Here is a 21,202-nt window from a genome sequence, read left to right on the forward strand (position 1 = left end):
GACAAGGAATCTCGCTTGCATATATGCTCTTTTGATTGGATATTGTGTTTGGCATAGTAATCTTTTGAACTGCTTGGCTTTTGAGCCTTACTTTATAAACCCTCTGATGCACCATGGCATTTCCTCTCTCTGTGCTCCTTCCCAGCGATCATTCCTCCTCTGGTCACTGCTATGGATGCATGGCCTGACCATGTCTCCAGGCACTGTGATCATATGCAAAAGATTCTCACATGGTGGGGTGGGTGTTGCCGGTCTTCATGTCATGTTCACAGGCATCTTTGTGACATGAAATTGGTCTGCCATTGAGTTCAGTGCAGTTTACTCCTAGGTAAATGGTTATAGCCTTAATGTTTGCAATGGTGCACACAAATGTATTTTCAACATTTGGAGGTCTGACTGTGAGTGAAAAATTTGGCAACCCAACTGCATTTCAGTGGTTACTGCATAGAAACATGTAGAATAGTTTACATTGGTTTATATTTAACATTGGATTGGCTCCAGGTTCAGTCATGATGACTAACTTGGGTTCTATTGATTTCGACCACCTACTCAGGCATGACTAAGTCTGGATCCAACCCACTAGGCTTGAAGATTGGGGTATATGTATTAAAAAAGGGCCCAGGAATCAGTTCCTGGATTCCCATCAGCCCTAGCCAGCATAGTCCATGCTCAGCATGTAGTTAAACAACATCTGGAAGGTCCCAGGTTCTCCTTTGGGGTAGTCTGAAGTAATTGAAAATTTGAAACTTGATGGTCTTACAAGGATCTCCCTCTTTAGATGGAAATGTATATGGTTTCACTTATTTCCCAATGTTGTAAGCCAATGCTCATACTGCTAATTCTGCTGAGTGGGCTTTGTCCAAAGTCCTGCCCAGAGCAAGCCATTTTGGAACACAAAGTAAATTAATGTCCTAGAAACAATTCCTCTTGTTGCTAACAGCTTCATTCTCCTGTGCTGCTGTATTTTCTGCCTGTTATTTTTCCATTTCCTCTTTTGCTGCCTTTTTTTTAGTGCCTCGGAGTTGCAGAGGGCCAAAGCACTATGGGGGAGCTCAGCTGTCAGAGAGGGTGGGTGGGGGAGGCGGAGGGAATGATTTTCCAGTGCGAGTGAACTGCACAGCACGAAAGGCTGGATTTATTACCACACACGGAACCTGTCTATTGCCTTTAAGCTTGTTCATTTTTATTTATGATCGAACTGCACCATTCATTTTCCGATGGGGGGGTTTCGCCAAGAGAACAAGTTCTCTAACTTCTCTCGTGGACGGCGCAGCTGAGGCTCTGGAGTGTTGCACTAAATGAGAAAGTTAATGAGAGGCTTTTGTGTCCCGTGTGAGATTTGAGTTTCACAAACACACCCTTTTCTCCTCTAGCTGAAACAGCTTCCTGCCAGGAACACAAATCCTGAACAGACTCCTCAGCAAACAAGCAGCTGTGGGGAAGAGGAAATGCACTCATGCTTTCCTCTGGGGGCACCTAAAAGAATGACAAAATATATGAGAGAAAGAGAGATGAAATGAGGAGTGAGGAATGGGCTCCAGAAACCACCAACACTGTCCACCTCCAAACAAGGACTATACACACACACACACACACACACACACACACAGCTAACTGTAGTGATAAAGTCATTTTCCTATTTGCATACTGAGCTGTTTCTAATTGGTTTGGGGTCCCTTCTGAAAACAGATGGAAACAGAACAGGCAACATAATTTTGTTGCACTAACATTATGTAAGTGTTTTAAAAGTTCAGGCCCAATAGTCCCATGTCTTCAAACCTGTGGGTTCAGAATAAGGGTGAAGCTACTCAAATTAAGTAATGATGATTTTATTCTGAAGGGATAGTGGTTAGAGCGTTGGACTCTGGCTCCAATGTGTTCCCACCACAGAATTTTGAATCTGTGTACACATGGTGAAGAGCTAATCTGTACTACCTTGGGAAATACTGCTGTTCAATGTGTTTCCCCCTCTACTAGTTTCAGCCAGAAAGGAAAGTTTAAGCTGCATTATACTTGAGACAGCTATTGCACATGTGTGGATGATAGTGCATATGCGGATGAAAGCTTAATGAACTGGAGTTCAAGGGCATTACAGGTGTGGGGAAACCAAACAGGCAATGCGCATTGGATGCAGACATCTCTGCCCGTATTAGGGGTGTCATATTTCAAAATGTGACATGACTAAAATCGAACACGACTAAATGACTAAACAATACAATACATTTCAAAATGTGAAAATTTCAAAAAGTGAGCTTTAAAAATAAAAATCTCCAAAACAGACATTTTAGCCGCTTTTCAAAAATTCTGCTCTAAATGGTGTACAGCAGTGTATTGTTGTTGTGTAGTCATGTCCAACTCTTCGTGACCCCATGGACCATAGCACGCCAGGCACTCCTGTCTTGCACTGCCTCCCGCAGTTTGGTCAGACTCATGTTCGTAGCTTCGAGAACACTGTCCAACCATCTCGTCCTCTGTCGTCCCCTTCTCCTAGTGCCCTCAATCTTTCCCAACATCAGGGTCTTTTCCAGGGAGTCTTCTCTTCTCATGAGGTGGCCAAAGTATTGGAGCAGTGTATACAAGTATACAGCAGTGACTAGCAATATGCAAATGCAACTTGAAACGCAGCATGGTGCAACAACCTTCCTGCTAATGGGTACATAGCCTAAGACCAGAGGTTCAGATCTTCAGTCAGCCAGGAAGCTCATTGGGTGACCTTGAGCCAGTCACCATCCCTCAGCCTAACCCACCTACCTGAGTTGTTGTGAGGATAAAATCGGTGAAATGTCTTTGATTGCTCCCCTTTCTTTCCTTCTGGAAAGCTGTACCTGTACATACGCCGCCTCTTTTTCTGGAGAAGGAAGGCTTCTCTGGGTGCGTGTGCAGCCATCAGCATCCCTCTGGTAATCCTTGTGGGTTGTTTGTTATTGGATTGATGCTTGTCTGCTGTTTTTCCCCCATTCAAAATAAAATAACAAAGTTAAGCAGCCTTGTGCTTAATGTAACGTGTAGTTTGATCAGAACGGATAAGCAATGGGTTATTTATACTGATAAAAAAGACTGAAGAAGTTAAAAAGTCTAGACCTGGTGTTGACTAAGCTGAAGTTTGTTTGCTGTTGTCCACAGGGCAAGGTTAGTTCAAATGTTATATGGTCTCTGTCACTGGAATTGTGAAAGAAAAGGCTACTTTTAGAAGCCTATTTGCAACCTTCTCCTTAAGTGAGGAGAGGACAATCTTCCCATGTGGTTCCTTCTGCATATTTGCTGAAATCCTCTGTGTGACAGGGTGGAGGGTGAATAACCCTAAAATAGTTACAGGAACATGTTCTTAAGCAGAAAAAGAAATATCTGGTGGGAAGGCAAAAGGTAGCAATTTGCAGGGATCAGAAAGAACACCTCCCTCTTCTTTCCCACCTCCAATTATTTTTCTGCAGAGGTAGAGCAGGCACAGCAGGCTGACTGCATCATTTCCTTGGGAAGGGATGCCAAAAGATGTAGGAAAATGGAAGGAGCAGAGGGGAAAGGGGTGTGGGAAACATATTTTTAAAAACTGGGGATAATGCTCCATACTATACAGGAATGACATTTCTTTCAATTTTTAAACTAGGGCTTCGTGGAGAGAGATCTGGAAAGGCATGTTGAAAACATGTGCAGAGTTCACCTCCCTCATTGTAACTTGTCTCCCCACACAATTGTAATCAGAGAGCCAAGCTTAAGAGGAAGGTGTTACTCTCAAGGATGCCCCTTAAACTTGAACAGACAAAATACAAGCCCTCACTGCTAATAACTTTTAGACTTTAGTTCTTCCAAAGAAATTAACTAGTTGTCCACAAATGTCCAACTGCACTTGCTGCCTTGTCGTTCTCTACTTTTCTCTGCCATTTTGGTAAACCCGCTTGCAGACAATATGGGAATATGTGCTAAACTTTGCACTGTAAAGGTAAAGGGACCCCTGACCATTAGGTCCAGTTGCAGACGACTCTGGAGTGCTCATCTCACTTTACTGGCCAAGGGAGCCGGTGTACAGCTTCTGGGTCATGTGGCCAGCATGACTAAGCAGCTTCTGGCAAACCAGAGCAGTGCACGGAAATGCCGTTTACCTTCCCGCCGGAGCGGTGCCTATTTATCTACTTGCACTTTGATGTGCTTTTGAACTGCTAGGTTGGCAGGAGCAGGAACTGAGCAATGGGAACTCACCCCATCGCCGGGATTCGAACTGCCGACCTTCTGATCCGCAAGCCCTAGGCTCTGTGGTTTAACCCACAGTGCTACCCCCATCCCTTTGCACTGTATTCCACCATAATTCCAGAAATGGCTTTTACATTGTGTGAAAGCTCAAATGTGCAGTAATGTGGAAATCAACAGTCGTGAAAATGGGATAAACTGCTACGCGAATGCAGCTGCAGATGATTTGCCTTATTCGTTTTCCGATTTTAAGCGTCTGAATGGCGTAACAAAAAAGAAAGCCCCGCAAATAGCCTTCGCCTGGAATTCTTTCCAAGCGATCTCAGACGCGTGCAGAGGTTGGCTGTGGTCATCCGAGCCAGGGAAAAGCACGCTCTGCACACGTCACGGGGCCAGCCGCGCGCCCTTAATTGCCGCGTCCTGCCGAAGTTTCGGGGCTTTGAAAGAGGAGCCAGAGCCGGCCCGGATTGGCTCCAAATAATTAACGTTGCGCGCAGCTGCAACACTCACCTGAGGGGAAGAGTCAAAACGACTTACTGCTTAGCATTGGGGCAGCTGCGAAATAAATAAGAAATTGAATCGCGGGATAAAGCGGATTCAAATTGAATCGCGGGATAAAGCGGAGAAGAGCGCACTGCCCGGCTTCCAGCAACAAACTTCCCCCAGTTTCTTTCGTGCGCGGCAGGACTTCTTCTCCCGCGAGCTGCTGCTTTGTTCATTTGCATTTTCCTCGCAGTTTTGGTTCCCCGTTTCCGTCCGGCGCTATTCCACTCTTCTCACGGAGCCTACCTTCGTGCGGGCATTTCAAAAAGAAGACTTTCGTGTCGCAGCAGCAGCAGCAGCAGCAGCAACAGCCACTTAGCGCGCCTGTCCCGTTAGCTTCTCCCTCCCACAAGAGCAAACGCGGCGGCGAGTTCCTCGGAGCGAGCAGCCAGCCAGCCAGCCAGCCATCCTGGCGGGGGTGCCGCTTTTGGCGCCACTCGCCCTCTAGCGGGAGAAAGGCGGCCTTGTCGGCGGCTGGGCGTGACTTGGCTGCTGGCTCGTTCTCGGCTGCCTGCTCAGCGCCTGCCTGCCTGCCTGGCTGCCGGGGGGAGCGCGAGTCAGTGCGGGGACTGGAGCGAGGAGAGAGTTCCTCGCGAAGACGGCGCGGCGCTCGCGGCTGGGCGGCTGCGGGGCTGGAGCGGCGCAACAGGGAGCGCGCGAGCTGGCGGGAGTTTCCAGGGGGCCGGGAGGGCGCTGCTGACGGGGACGCGACGCTGCTGCTGCTACTGCTATTGCTTTTCGGAGCTCCCTCTCAGGCAGGCGGACCCCGCGAGGAAAGGGCCACGGAGGGCGCCCGCGCCAGCCTCCCCAACCCCCCAGGACCGGGGAGGGCCGGAGGGGGGTCTTTCTCGAGACGAAGGAAATATGGGGAAAGTTGAAACTTGCCTCCTGACTTTGGCTGGACTTTTGCTGGCAGCGGCAGCCGAGACGTTCACAGGTAATGCAAACCCCGCGGAGTCCCTTTAATAATAATAATGAACTCTGTGCGACTGCTGGGCTCCTCGGGGAGCTTTGTGTGAAGAAAGGTGAAGCGGGACGGGCTGCCTTGGGGAATGGGGAGGTATTTCCCCCCCCCCTCGGCGGGTGTGACCCTTGGAGCTGCTGGGTGGATTTGAGAGAGAGAGAGACGCTTGGAAGGGAGAAGGGGAAGTTCGCGGCGCCGAGGGAGGGATCCCGTTAGTTTGGCTGCCGGGTGGAAAAGTGCAAGACGCGGAGCGAGGCTGCTGCGGAGTCTGGCACGACTCGACGAGCTCCCTCCCTCGAAAGGGAGGCGGGAAATCGGAATTCTGGAAAAAACAACACACCATTACATTAAAAATATATATTTGAAGGGCCGTTGCTTTAAATCCAACCCCAAACAACTTTCTGCAAGTTGACTGCTCCCGGCTAGCAGTTGCAAAGGTCCGGGCTTCTCTTCCTTCCCAGCCAGGGACGCTTCGTCTAGGCGATGCCGGGCGGGTGGGCGGACGGGCGGGCTGCTGGCCGCTTTCTGAGCCGAGCTCGTGGCGCGCGGCGTGGAGGGGGGCGCTGGAGCCCACGGTCTCTCGTGCTGGGTGGCGAGAAAAGTTGGGCAAGAGAAAGCTGCCCAGAATACCTTGCGCGGACCCCTCTCTCCAGTTCGACTAGACACCCAGTTTATGGAGTGCAAGTCCTCGCTGGACTACTGTGGGGTGGAGGCGACCTTTGTGCCTTGAATGCTGTGTGACTGACAGCTCATTTGGTACGGCGTCCAGGTGTGTCAGGGGGACGCAGGGGTCCCGAACTTTTAAGAGTTGTTGTGAAGAAGTGTTTTCCAGTGCTGGTCAAGTTGTGTCAAGCTTTGGACAAAGCAGTGCCCTGTGCTGTGATTCCTTAATTTCTCCCCACTTTGTAGCAGCCAAGTGATAATCAAAGTGTAACTTTTTCATTCTACCTGGCAAGCGTTTACTGCCTCAGCATCCTCACTGCTTGGGCTCTTTTCCTCTGGCTACCCTCCAGTGTGCGTAACATGCTTTAACGGTGCGTGTGAGGCATACAACCCTCTAATTTTGGTCTGTAGCTGAATTACGAAACAGTTAGTTCCACATAGTTGGATGGGATGAGTAACTTGGGCTCATTTTGTTTGTTTTTCATATGAACTCTAGAAACCTATGACAGAAATTGAAGACATCTGGGTTCCATGTTCTTCTACGTGCTTTGATCAGGAGGAGAAGTAGGACTCTGGTTGTTGCCTTGGCTGCAGGGTACTTGGTGCTTCGTGCATTAAGTGGTGCTTGTGTACAGCACCCTTGTGTAACTTAAGTTTTGGATTTTAAGAAATCGGCTCTTCATGGCTTCTGTAAACACATTCTGGTTTAAAGGAATGTTCCAGGGACGCTGTGTGTATAAAAGCAGCATGTGTTTTCTCAAAAGTTCTCTTCTACATTTCTAGATAAGTCAGAAGGTTCATTGCGAGAGAGGCGTTCCAGAGGTTTCCCCTGGTATGAAATACAATTCTGAAGAAAAACTCTCCCCCGTCCCTTCTCTGGTTTCAATGAGGCTATTTGTAGCTGAGCTGTGAATCATGAAACTTTACTCAGTTAGCTCTCTCACTTTATTGGGATAAAGCCATACCTCAGCTTAGCTGCATAATTTGCAGCACAACTTGTCAAAATATTGGAAAAAATGAGCATTTTATGTGGGGCTGCATGTGCAGAAGTGTGTGCTTGCTCTACTTAGAAACAATACTATCTCAACGCCACTTCTGTAATAATTGATGCTTCTATTAGCCTACCTACGTTACCACTGGCTTGCAAAAAAGAAAAACCAGTTTCCTGTTCCAGTCAATAAGCTTCAGACCAGTTTTCATGTATAAGTATTTGAAAGTTGTATGCCAAAAAGCCTGTTGTGCCTTTGTGGGTAAATATCTACATGAGTAACGGTAGGTACTGCAGACAGCACTATTATTTGGAGCATAGAGTATGGGCAACTGCAGAAATTATTGAAAGTTGTCAAGATAACAGATGAGCTTTTCTTCTTATTATTTTTTAATGCCGTATACCAGAGTTGGAGAACCTATGGCCTTCTAGACACTCCTGGCCTACCATCCTAACCATTGGCCATGCAGACTAGGGCTAATGGGATTCCCTATACGTAATATCTGGTGGGCCACAGGTTTCCCTATCCTTGCTATATACTGAATCTTCATGTATCAAAAGTTTTTCAGTTTTATGTTCAGCAAGTCCCCACCGGAGAGTCTTTCTTAGGAAGTAATCATTAGGAAATCAGCAACAGAAAAAGTTGTGTAAATATTTATATTGCTGTTGGGGCTGCTGTTGTTGCAAAAGTTTTCAAGACATTATTGGAAGGAGAAGTTTACTGTTAGCAAAAAGCGTTGAGTTTTTCTGTGACATTCTTACAAATTTGAAATTGTAAATAAACACCTGAGGTGTACAAATTCCACAAAGATAATAAACAGTAATGATAATGTATAGTTGAAAAAGCAATTGATTCTTGGATTGTATCAAAAATGTTGTGATTCTTGTCCAAGATCATGTCATTTTGTAAAAACTAATGATTATTCTGAGGCTTATGTTCTCATCCTAAGCATATAAAAGTAAACCCCTTTACTGCAGTAGGACTTCAACACTACAATCCCATACACACTTGATTGGCAGCAAGCTCTATGGAACACAGTTCAGCTTACTTCTGAATAAACCTGCATAGGAACGCACTGTAAGTGTGCGTGGAATCTCCACATGGTTAATAGGTTTTGCCTATTTAATTTCAACACATTTAATGCTTTCAATTGAAATATGGTTGTAGACAGCATTTAAATATACAGAATGCTTCTTTTTGATCAGCATTGATTTTAAATTTATTTATTTTGTCAGTGCCAGGCAAAACAAACTACTTTTGAAAATGCTTTTGTTCAAATACCGTAGAAATCGGATACAAGAGATGTCAGTAACAGCATAATCTTAAATTTTATGCTTTGTATAAAATGAAAAATCTGTGCATATGAGTTCATATCAGCTGCACTGGAATATCAATAGAGGCGTAATGGAATTTGAAAAATATGCATTTTTATAACAGCCTTATTTTTTTTTGAATGAGTTACATATTCAAAAAGACTGCAGAAAGTTGGTGCTTTTTGTTGATAACATAATATTGTCCCAGAGAGGCCTATTGTTAACCTATACAGCTATTTCTTCTATAAAGTGGTGGCGGAAAACTTCTATACTGGCTAATACTGCAAGCCTAAAACCAAGTATTCACAACGGTTAGGATTTCAACCTAATATTTTAACTTTGGATTTTCATGAAGCTTTGTTGTGTTTGCTGTCATAGCACCTGAATTTTGAATGCTTATATCTGCTGTCAGTAATGTATTTATGGGCTTCTTGTAACATATAGCGTTATGTAAAGGAAAGGATGTGATATTAAAAGTACTGGGAAAACTATTAACTTTTACAGCCCACCTGTACAACTTCATTTTCTTACAATGTGTATTCATTTGAGAGTGATGGGGGGGACAGAGGACAAGAAAGTGACCAAGACTGCAAAGAAATTGCTCCTTTATAAAGTACCATCATCTTTTAAATGCTATATTAGAATTTAAAAGTTAGTTCTGGTGCCAGTATTAAATATATTGGGAGCGTCCTTACATAGATGCAGTCAAAGCAAAACTATGTCTATTAATCAGTTTTTCATTAAAGTACATATATTAACTGGTTCATAATTGGTTGATTCAGTGCAGTGTTGTATACAAACATTCTGAAGCCTATGTTGCAGTCCTGTGTTTTTAAACACAATATGTGAGACAAAGACCTTGTTGTGGCTGCAAAATTGCAGGTGAGAGAAATAAATGCTGGTTTGCAAGTCTTATGGTTACTTTCTAGGCATGGGAATATAATTGGAATTTTGCCATATAAACCCGAACTTTAGTGTGTCATTCTCACTACAATGCACTGGGATGTTGAACGTTTTGATAGAGCCTTCATACATGACCACACAAACAGCACATGCACAGCTCAAACATGGAGCATATGGATTGCACATGTATTGTAACTTTGCACATAAGACTTCAGGCATGTAGATCTCTATACAAATGTAATGTCCACATGCTGCATGGACATCAGGCGCTGCAGGGGAGAGTGGGGCTGGTATGCTGAGAGAATTGGGCCAACTAATGTGTCTCCAATCCCCATTCTGCACAGTGAATAACTGCCTGCATAAGAGCTACTCATTCACATATGCCACTTGATTTCTGGGCATTTGGCTAATAATGTACGTTTGATATCTCACAGCTGGATGTGTAAAGTGACCCCATTGAAAAGCCCGGAACTTGATGAAATATGGTGGTCTTGTCTACGGTGTTAGATTTCTGATGGTCCATTCAACACATGGAAGTCCTGGTTAGTGGTTGTAGGGCGATGAGCATCACTGTGTGTGTGCTTACCTCTGTTTGCTTTGTGTATCTGGTGAAATTCCTTGAGAGTTTATGTGGCTAGGTCCCAATCCCAAAGATCACTCTGCACACAAATGCACATAAAGGCACATGCATGCCCTTCCAATGGATAGTTTGACTGAACCAGCTACATATTAGACAGGAGAGATGAGCCTACATTTAGATTCCGCCTGCTCCCATCCCTAATGGACGATGGAGGATGTCAGAACTGATCACACCAGACATCGGATCACCCTGGTTTTAATCCAGCTACAGGAACTGCTCACACTGCCCCAGGCAGTAGATACCGGGGACCCAGTGCTGGGAACTGCACACACAGCACTCTTCATGTTTTCTTTATACTGTTTCTTGTCTGTCTCTTTTCTTATATGATGATGACTTGTCTTGTGTTACTTATTAAAAAATTAAAGTTTTCTGTTCAGTCACTGATTAAAATGGCACTGTTATTATGATAATATAGAGGAGAAAAGTATACCCTACAGCATATTACAAGGATGTAATTACGCTGAAGAAACTCGTATAATGCATATTTGGTCTCACGTTTACTTATCAGACTCTTCCAGAAAAATTACAGTGTCTTGAAATAACCAAACAAAATATGTAATTTTTTTTTAAAAAAGAAGTGTTTAATGCAGATGTAATATGTTCGATTGACAATTGTAGAGGCTGGATTTGCAGTATAGTCATAAAATGCTTTTCTTTTCTTTTAAAAACAAACAAAACCCCCAACCCCTCCACCCCACCAGAGTCATGTAGCAATGGCTGAGGGAGGGAACATTTAGTGTCTGATTTCTCTGTTCTTCAGCTGAGAAAATGTTCCAGTCATTTGTGATGTGTGTGCAGCTGACTTTCCCATTGGGAGTGAAGTGAGGTAAATTAACAAACTAGCCAAACTAGGCTGACCTTCTAGAAAAGCCATCTCTGCAAATCTTTTCAAAAGCTGTTGCATTCAGTGGCAGTCTTGACACAGATCCAGTGTGCTTTGGATTTAACCGATGCAGCAGGACAATTCACTAGATTCATATTAAGAATTGTCTACAAATACTGTTCTGTAGTTTTTATAGTTGTTTGGTAATTGGGATACATTGCAGCCATTAAAAAACAACAACACCCATGCCCAAGTACCGTACAGTATTCCAAGTACCGTACAGCTACTTCCCACACACCTATGGTAACTTTGAACTTCAGTTTCTCAAATAACAGCCCAATGCTACACAGCAAACTACTTTATGTAGTAGCTGAGGGTTGCATTCCAAAGTGGCAATGGAGTTTCCTGTTCAAAATATTAAAAAAGTTACAATCCCACATAAGATGTGGTATGCACAAGTTCTTGGGCAAGCATAAAGTTGTCCTCTGAATTCTGGCTCTATTTTATTTTAAGTTAATAGCACTTAATGATGACTTTATTTGTTTTGGTGATCAAATGAGTGCAAAATAAATTATTATTCTAGCAATTCAATTTTCCCAGTGTGTTCAATTTCATTCATTGGTAGTTTGGAATACCTGTTCTGGCAAAGTTTACTAGGTAAACAAGCAAATAAACATATAAACACCACCACATTTTAATTCTTGATGGTTTGTGTTGCCTGTACATTTTGTTTTCAGCTATCTCACTTGGGCTTTTGTTAGTGTTCTGGTTTTTATTTTAAAGGCATGAAGTCATTCAGCTACCGAGTTTTGTTTGCTGTGATCTACTGCTGATCACTAGGTGTAGCTGCATCTCTAAATCCACGTTCATAAGCCATGATTGTATGCTGAACTTGGCACATTCTGAGTTTGAGGCACAAAGAAGTATTTAAGGCATTTGGAGTGATTTGAAAATTTGATCTAATGTAAGTTACGTACCTTTTTGAAGGAAAGTAAACTCCTGAAAGAACAGGATCCATCCAAGTCTGTGTAATAATACATTTGCTTGCTGTTTATATTTTTTTATCCTTTACTTTGCTAGTGGCTTTAACAGATGGATACAAACTTACAGAAACAATTGTACATTTGCTGAAGAAGTACTGTAAAATTAGACTGTGTGCATGTTTTAGTATGTTTGTTCAAACAAAATACTTACTATGAAACTATACTATTAAATGTAACTTTGGCAAAATGTACTTTGCTCAAAATCACTCTCTATGAGGGTAAAGCTACTGAAATTTGGATTACAAATTGTCTTGGGATCATCTGTGGGTGAAATATTAAGTCTAGTACTCTCATGAACTAGATGTGCTTTGACTCTCATTTCTTCAGCACAATGAGAAGTTTCATTTTCGAAGAGAGAAAAAATAAAGAATTCCTCTGGGTACAAACAGTTCTTTAGTACACCTAGAATACATTTTTAGAACTTATCTGCAATAGTGTTTGCTTTTAAATTTGCTAGGAATTGAATTTTTTGGTTGTGGCACTGTGTTCTGAAACTTGTAGATTTTGTATGTGTCAGGGAATATAGCAGCAATTTGGGACTAAGGGAGTATTTGGAATGTGGTGAAAGGAAAGAGTAGCTAGCCCAAAGGAGATTGAACGAAAAACTAGCCAAAGTCATTACAACCACAGTAACATTTTGCCAATTTAGCGATGATATTGTAGACTGAGTCCTGTCCTGTGGTGTTAACAAGGAATTCCAAAGGCTGAATTATAGTAAGAGTGATGGTGAGTGGGATTGCCATTTTAAAGGGATGGAATTGAGAAGATCTTAGTAACCTATGTGTTGTGGGCAGAACTGAAACATCTTATTTATTTTCAGTAAATTAGAAAGGGAGCAAGAAATGCTTCTTAATGTACTATATTCATAGATGATCATAAGGTAAAGGTAAAGGGACCCCTGACCATTAGGTCCAGTCGTGTCCGACTCTGGGGTTGCGCGCTCATCTCACATTATTGGCCGAGGGAGCCGGCGTATAGCTTCCAGGTCATGTGGCCAGCATGACAAAGCCGCTTCTGGCAAACCAGAGCAGCACATGGAAACGCCGTTTACCTTCCCGCTGTAGCGGTTCCTATTTATCTACTTGCATCATAGGGTGTCTTTAATCTGAAAAAAGATTAAATACAATTATGGAGGATAGGCTGAATGAGCTGCTAGCCATGATGGAAACACAACCTTTCCTCTGGCAACATCCCCTTCCATACTAGATGCTAAGTAAAGCAGGGGATGGATGTAAGAGTTTTCACAACTGTATTTAGCTAGCTACCCAGAATAGTTATCTTGATAGCTATTGACCTGACACATAGTTTCTATGTTTTTTTCTGAACATCTTTATGTAGTCCTAGTTGAACAAAGTAGTTAAGGTGGGCCTTAGCACTGCTGAGTTGGTACTATGGCTTTTTCAGGCTTGCGGTTGTAGCCTACTGTGCACTCGTGATAAGATTTGGACATATGGCTGAATACAGCAATAATATAAAAAGAGCTCATATAATTGAGAATGTGCTGTTGTGTTTTTTCATGGGCAACTGTGCCTAGCATGCCAGGAAATCAGAACACTGATATGCCATACCCACCCTTCTCTGTTCACTTGCCTGCCTGGTTTCTTCTTGCACTACTCAGAAACAAAGGGTCTCACAGCTGGATGTCTGAGGTGGGAGGAGTGTGCTCTGTTACCATTGGCTAATGGAATCATTTAAAAGTTGATACACATCCTAGCTCCGGTATTCCCAATAGCCTATGCCTCCAATGGTATCAATGTAAACTTTCTCCAGTGCCCATAAAGGCTCTAGAATCCCCCGTCGCACTATTCCCATTGCTCTTTGCCAAGAGTTGTGTTACACCTCCTCCAAGATGTAAGGAAATCCCCCATTTGCAGCATTTTTTTGGTAGTGTCAGAATTCTTTTTGAAAATTCCAGATGTGCCCATGAGCTGGAAAAAAATGGTGATCTCAACACTAGACACTATAGTTAACTGTGGTAACGACTGGAAGAAAAGGCTGGAGCTGGTGAAAGCAGCCATAGGTTGGTATTGAGTTCACTTGCAACTGTAAACTATGGTTTAACAAACTTATTACATACATAACAAAACAAAAATCTAATTTTATTTGTATGCCCCCTTCCCACAGTTCAAACCATGCTCAAGGCTGCTTAAAACATGAAAAAATACATAACTACAACATAACAAAAGTAGTCATGAAGAATAAACATTTAAAAATACACAACCAAACCAAACAATTTGCACATAAATCAAAAGTTCTAAAATAAAGGTACAGTTGTACCTCTGTTTACGTATCCCTCTGGATCTGGAGGGATACGTAAACTTCGGGTTGTGAATGTGGCAAACCCGGAAGTGTATACTTTTGGGTTTTGCCACATGTGTGTGTGTGTGCCCAGAAGTGCTCAATCGCACCGTGCGTGTGTGCAGAAGGGCACCTCTTGTTACGGACTTTTCAGGGTACAGCCGGGCCTCTGGAACTGATCCCGTGCGTAACCAGAGGTACCACTGTACAAATAACCAATAGGAATAACAGCCCCAACAAAAAACTTCACACTGTTCAGCAGTCTAATCTTTTGTAGCTGTAGTCAGTCTGGGCTCTGCCCTTCCAGGCCAGGTGGAAAAAGGCCTTCAAGGCAGGGAGCAGTCCTTACAGAACTCTGGCTACTCCACTCCACACTTATAGTCTGGTAATCTTGCTTGGCTTTTTATTTTTATTTTAAACTAAGCTTATATACCACTTGATTGTAAACAAAACCTCTAAGCTGTTTACAAAAAGTCTGATTTGGCAGAAATCTATAACACGTTGTAGATTCTTGTACATACATTGAGTATCATTTAAAATGCTCAGCCCAAACTGTTGTGCACTGCTGTAATGTGACTGGGATTAAATGTAATTTACTATGACAATGCATGCGCACTTCTAATAAAGCTGTTAAATACTCATTCCCTGCTTGTTGTCAGGTTCTGTATAGCTCCGCAGGAGGCTTTTATTTCCTTAATGGTTTAACTTATGAGTGCTGCTCTACTCTTATCTCCAGTCTGCATGTATTGTCAAATTTTTACCATTTGTTGCCTTGTTAATGAGTTGTTATATGGCCAGGGCTCCTGCTTTCTTCGGTTTTGCACCCTTGTGCAGAAGGAACAGGTAGGAGACAAGAGAAATCTGCTCTGCACCTGATGGCATCTGCCATTTTAGTAGATACTGTTAAAAGAAAAATAAAAGCATTGTGAAGATGATAATTTATTAACAACTCGTAAAAGGCTTTTCTAGTGGCCCTTGTAGCCTTAGTCTGTCTCCCGTCATACTTGTCATATCCTGGGCAGTGTAGAAACAGTGCTGAGGTATATTTAATAGGATGAGCTGCTTTTAGAGTATGCTTTGTGCATATATAGAGTGAAAGAGCATGTATTAATAACAGCCAACCTCTATCTTATTTCCAAAACTGACTCTACAATCTGAATTTTTAAGAACTAGACTGTTAGAAATCTTACTGAGAATGCTGGTTTACAAGTGGGCAATAATTGATTGGTTGTGTTTGCACATAACACTGTGTCATGATTTGTCTTAACAATGGTTTGCTCAACAAATCATGAGTCACTGCGCAGATCAAACAAACCACAACCTGTTTCTACAAAGCTTGATTTGTTTTCTAGCTGCTCTTGCTTTGAGGTGAATTGAGGTGAAATTTAAACAAAAAACCATCAGTCCCCCTTTTCTAAACCTGCTCCAATATGGTGGTAATCAGCTGGCTATTTTTGGAGCTAACTTCAAATGGTGACAATTGCTCTTGGTTCTTTCTCCCCTTTACATCCTTTATTGCTTGCAAATACTTGCTGATGCAGCTGGGGTCAAAATGGCTCCAAAACCAGAATTAGTTATGTATTGTTCAACATGATCTCTGCAAATAGCAAAGATAGGAAAAAGAAGCTTTGTTGGGTCATGAAGAAGATTCTAACTGGATTTAAAAAAATGATATTTGCGAAGGGATTTTGGAAGCCTGTGCGATATTATAGACCATTGAATCTGTTTGCACTGATTTTAAGAAAAGTGAGAGAATTTGCCTATTATGAAACTAGCGGGGGAGAATAATTTTCTCAAGAATATGTTCTGTCTGTTTGGAAAGGTTTTACTTGTTCTATAATTGTGTGGCGTAGTGGTTAGAGTGTTGGAGTCTGACCTGGGAGACCAAGGTTTGGATCCCCACACAGTCATAAAACTTACTGGGTGACCTTGGGCAAATCACCATCTCTTGGCCTAACCTACCTCACAGAGTTGTTGTGTGGATTAATTGTGGAAGAAGAGAACCACATAAACCACCTTGAGCTCCATGGAAGATAAAGATGGTCTATAAATGTGCAGTGGTACCTCTGGTTACAAACGCTTTGGGTTACGAACTCCGCTAGCTGCTCCTGGTTGCAAACTTTGCCCCGGGATGCGAACGGAAATTGTGTGCACATGCAGCAAGAGGCCCCATTAGTGAAAGTGTGTCTCAGATCTCTGGAACAAATTAAGTTAGTAACCAGAGGTACCACTGTAATAATAATAATAAAATGATATATGATATTGTATAACGCACCCTGGGACCTTATGGTGAAAGGTGGGTAAGAAATAAACAAGAACTGGAAATAACAGGTTCTGGTCTAAGCATTAATGGACATCAAGGGTAGGTTTGTTTATTTTAAAGCAGCTTTTTGCAGGGTCACTTTGATCCCTGGTTCCTGATGTGCATGGATTTTCAATTTTCAATATTTTTTTGTGGTCAAATAGGGCAGAAATTGATCCCAAAAGTTTAAGGATATACCATACTTTTCCGTGCACAAGACAAGGATTTTCTACATTAATGTAGTGTTGGAATATTGGGCTCGTCTTCTACATGGATAGTGCATTGTGGCGATGGGGGATTGGTTGCTGCTAGGAGCTGTAGATTGTCTGTGGCAGTATTGCGGTGATTGTTGGCTACGGCAAGGGCTGTTTTTGATTGGCTGTTGCATTGGCAGTTGGGCGGGTGATAGGTGGCTGCTGGCGGCATACGGTCAGACGTTTGGTGGCTTTTGCATAGTGTGTGATAGGAAGCGTTCAGGCAGGTGAGTGATTTTTGGCAATCCCCCCCTCCAAAAAAGCCCAAGAACTCTGGGCAATATCCACAAATTTTCTTATTTTTGAGTCCCCCAAAATAGGGGGTGACTTATACACAGGTGCGTGTTACACATGGAAAAAATATAGTAACTGATATGCCATGAAGCGCCATATGAAAATTCTAACTTTATCATAGTTGTGGAATACTTAACCCACAGAGTTATGGAAAACATGGTGTTGTATGAGTTTTTTTAAATTTTAGAAGCACTGTTGGGATACATTTGACCCCAGTGTTTGACTAGGGGTTAAAGTAGAATAATATTGAAGTGGTGACATCCTTACTCCATTTAATAATAATAATAATAATGATAATAATAATAATAATAATAAATAATTTATTATTGGCCAAGTACGTTTTCCAACATACTTGTAATTTGTTTCGGCTACATTGCAATGAAAACGTACACACACTGTTCCACTCACAATACAAATAAGCAAAGAAACCCACCCATAATTGACCTCCCCTTCAGCTACACATCTACAAATTCAACAATTTAATGGCACAAGGGGAAAAACTGTTCCTGTGCCTGGCCGATTTTGTATATGAAGACCTGTAGCGACGTCCAGATGGGAGTAAATCTAGCAGATGATGACAAGTTCCATGCCCTGCAGAATGTATTGGAAGGCAATATACCCAGGATCACTTAAACAAGGTCCGTGCAGTAGTAATGTTTAAAGTGCTAACCTGAGCCCAGAAAATCTTAGGTGCATGAAATGGGTAGAATTTGCAGCACAAGCACTTTGAAGCACCATAGGTTTCTTTGTTTAGCTAAACATGTTTCTTTGCTTAAAGCACGTTTTCCCTCCTAAAATGGAAAATGTTTTGGTGTCACAATTCAAAGGACTGTTTAAAAAACAAACAAAAAGGCATGGAACTCCATGTGGGCAGTGCACTCACTGGCCCCATTCTGGCTACAATCCTGTAAATATGAACAGGTATCTCCTAGCACTTTTCAGATTATCTTTGATTGGCCTATAATGGATGTGGTCACAGTGTGAATTTGACAGCAACAGCTGGCAGCAGGCATGGCAGGATACAAATGGCTGTTATGCAAGACCACAATGTATATTTTTCAGCTGAAAGATTGCTACCCATAATATTATATTGATATTGTATCTGTAAGGGAAATAAATTTACCTAGATTATGTTTTGCTTTGCTCAGTGATAAACTGCAGTGTGTTTATATTAAGATGAGCCCAAGATGGAGATGGAAATAATTTAAGAGCAGAGTTTAAGCATTAGAAACCCTTTTAGCCAGTTTTAGAAACTGAGATACAGTATATGAAAGCTAGGAGCTAAATGGCAGCTTAAACCTAGGTCATGGGCGCAACAATGGAATGTCCAGGTACACTTTTTTAATAACAAGAAACAAAGCCGAAAATGAATGAACTGCAGCTAAAATATTACGTTCATTTTTCACATGGTCTAGTCCTTCCCCTGCCCACCCCCCTAATATTCTTAAGAGGCTCTCTGCTCCAGTCTTCAGAGGGTAGCTGGAAATGGGGAGGCAGAAAAAGGTCGTCCTTTCCTTCCACTGCAGTTTTAATCTGAAATATTAGGCACAGTACTGCACCCAGACCTCAGAAACTGCTCTCACTAATGAAACTCCCTGTCACAAAATGCGCCTAGAACACTGCTTTTAGCTTTAAACGGAACTAGAAGTCTACAAAAATGCCATTCAATTCTCATGGCAGTATTTTACATTTTAGTATTGCTGTGTGGCATTGGAGTTGAAGCTGTAGAACATTCAGAATACGGTATTTGTGTTGCCTAAGCACTACAAAAATAACATTGGAAACCAGATGGTTATGAAGTAGGAGAAAGGGTTATGTAGTTCCTGCTTCTGAAGAAATTATATTTAATCATAGCTTGCTTCAAGAAAGCAGCAAGCCTCTTTAAAAAGAGAGAGAGATTTGCTTGCATTCTGTACATGGAAAGTAAGTATAGAACCAATATTAAAACAATGACTAAGCCACACTAAGGAAAATTGTGTGGTTTTTTTTAAAAGCAGTCAGCTGTCATTACAATTATGCCAGACAAACAGGGTTTCTTTAATTTGTTTTTAGGCAGAGAAATGCAGTTGACGAGGTGGATTCTAGTAAGGCTTTAGATCTAGTCGTGACATCTTCCCAGGAGAGTTTGAAGGCAAGGAGAAACTACCACAACATGAGTAGATAATGGCTTGAAAACCTTTGCATGATAGCTGGTGATAATTACAGTGGACACGATCCGTTCCGGGGTGCCGTTTGCACCCCGAAAAGTCCGCAACCAGAGTGGCGCTTCTGCGCATGTGCAAAGCGCGCATAATGTTTCTGTGCGTGCACACGCGGCGAAACCCGGAGGTAAACAGTTCCGGGTTTGCCGCGTTCACAAGCTGAAAAGACGCAACCTGAAGTAGACACAACATGAGGTACCGTATGAGTGTATTGGATCAGTGTCAACTCTGAGGCCTGATTCATACAGTACCTGAATCACAGCCCACATTGGTCTGTAACATAAGAAGTTACATACAACTCAGGAGGGGCCTCCATTCCCAGGCGTTCCACCCTGCTGCTCTGTTCCCCCATGCTGCTGTATCTCCTTGCTGTCACTAGCTGCCGTCCCCTTTGAATCTGAGCAAGGAGACAGAGAAAAAGCTACAGCTCAGATTGCCTTCTTACTATTCTATAATAGCACTTTTCAAAGGCAGCCAAACATAGAGCGCGCTGCAGTATTCCAAACGTGGTGTTTGGGACAATAACACGGCCCCTGCAAGTGCAACGGAGGAGGGGTGGCAGCAGAGCAAGGCCAGGCCAGGCGCTTGGAGCTGACTGCTTCAGTGGCAGCGCCTCGCTCACTCGCCCCAAACATGAGCACCATGCAGCTGTTCCTGGATGCCAGATCTCGGTCCCAGACGCCTGCTACTGGGCGCCCCTGATGGGCAGGCGCCCTGGTGTGGGGCACCACTAAGCCTAATGGATAATACAGCCCTGAATAAGATCTTCAGATTGCAGCTAGTAAAAAATCTAAAACTGTACTGGAAACTGAATACTTGTCATTAGTAATTGTTAAAGTAGTGATTTGGTGCACACACATATATATATATATAACAGTTTATCTTATTTAACAACACTTTGATTTAATTCAGTGCCGTTAGAGTATGTGTTGGCGCTTTACCTTAGCATTAAAAAAAGGGGGGGCATACAATGGTACCTCGGTTTATGATGACAATCTGTCCCGGGGAGCCGGTTGCTCCCCGAAGGCACGCTTCTGCGAAGCACCGATAGAGCGCTTCTGCGCATAGGTGAGCTGCGCAGATCGCTTCTGCGCATGCGTGCGGAATCCGGATGTAAATACTTCCGGATCCGCGGCGGTCACTCTCCAAGTTTATCGTAAATGGAGGCGGTCGCAAACCGAGGTTCCACTGTATTACAATTTTATTTGAAAGTTATGTTAGCACAATATGTATGTTGAACATTGCTTTTTCTTAGATGGCCATGAGAGTAAGCATTAGGTTTTCTCATCATTTTATGGAAAATCAAATAACGCCAGAACAGTGCGTCAAGCTCTTCTGTATAATAAATGATATTCATATACGTTACATGTAGCAATATGTAAAAGCTTTCAATCTTTCACTTCATAAGAAGTCATTCTTAATCCCCATGTTAGCTAGAGTTTCTCTGGAATTGTTTCTTTGGAGTGCTAATGGGTTGGTTAATTTGTGAGTTACATTACTAATTGTATTAAGAGTCTAAACCTTATTAAGTCTTTGTGGTGAATTAAACTGCAGGGCTTTGGAAAACTGCATGGGGACTGGAGAAACGATGATGGGGGAGTGTTTTGTGCTCTAATGCAACGGCTAAAAGGGAGACTGCTAAAAGGACACTTCAGCAAGCGGCTAGTTTTTAAACTTTAGAAGCACAGTGTTCTGTTCCTACCAAATTGAGTACATTCTGTACATCTTGCCAACTTGCTGTAAATCCTTTGTGGGGAGAGGTAATTTTAAACTACTGTATATGGAATAGG

General features: G+C 42.7%; 1 protein-coding gene across 15 annotated transcripts in view; it reads left to right on the top strand.

The window, feature by feature from the left end:
- The first annotated feature begins 4,629 nt into the window (after positions 1–4,629).
- PTPRM (protein tyrosine phosphatase receptor type M) overlaps positions 4,630–21,202 on the top strand; it is a 412,071-nt gene continuing 395,498 nt past the window's right edge. For 5 of the 15 annotated variants that reach the window (XM_060277900.1, XM_035125992.2, XM_035126001.2 and 2 more), the window contains exon 1: positions 4,631–5,662. In XM_060277900.1, coding sequence (XP_060133883.1) covers positions 5,590–5,662 — 73 coding nt within the window. In that variant the 5' untranslated portion in view covers positions 4,631–5,589. Of the gene's footprint in view, positions 5,663–21,202 lie in introns of all 15 variants that reach the window. The other 10 variants (XM_035125987.2, XM_035125998.2, XM_035125994.2 and 7 more) reach the window with 7 other exon arrangements.

The sequence above is a fragment of the Zootoca vivipara genome, chromosome 8 (assembly GCF_963506605.1).
Source record: "Zootoca vivipara chromosome 8, rZooViv1.1, whole genome shotgun sequence".
Taxonomy (NCBI): domain Eukaryota; kingdom Metazoa; phylum Chordata; class Lepidosauria; order Squamata; family Lacertidae; genus Zootoca; species Zootoca vivipara.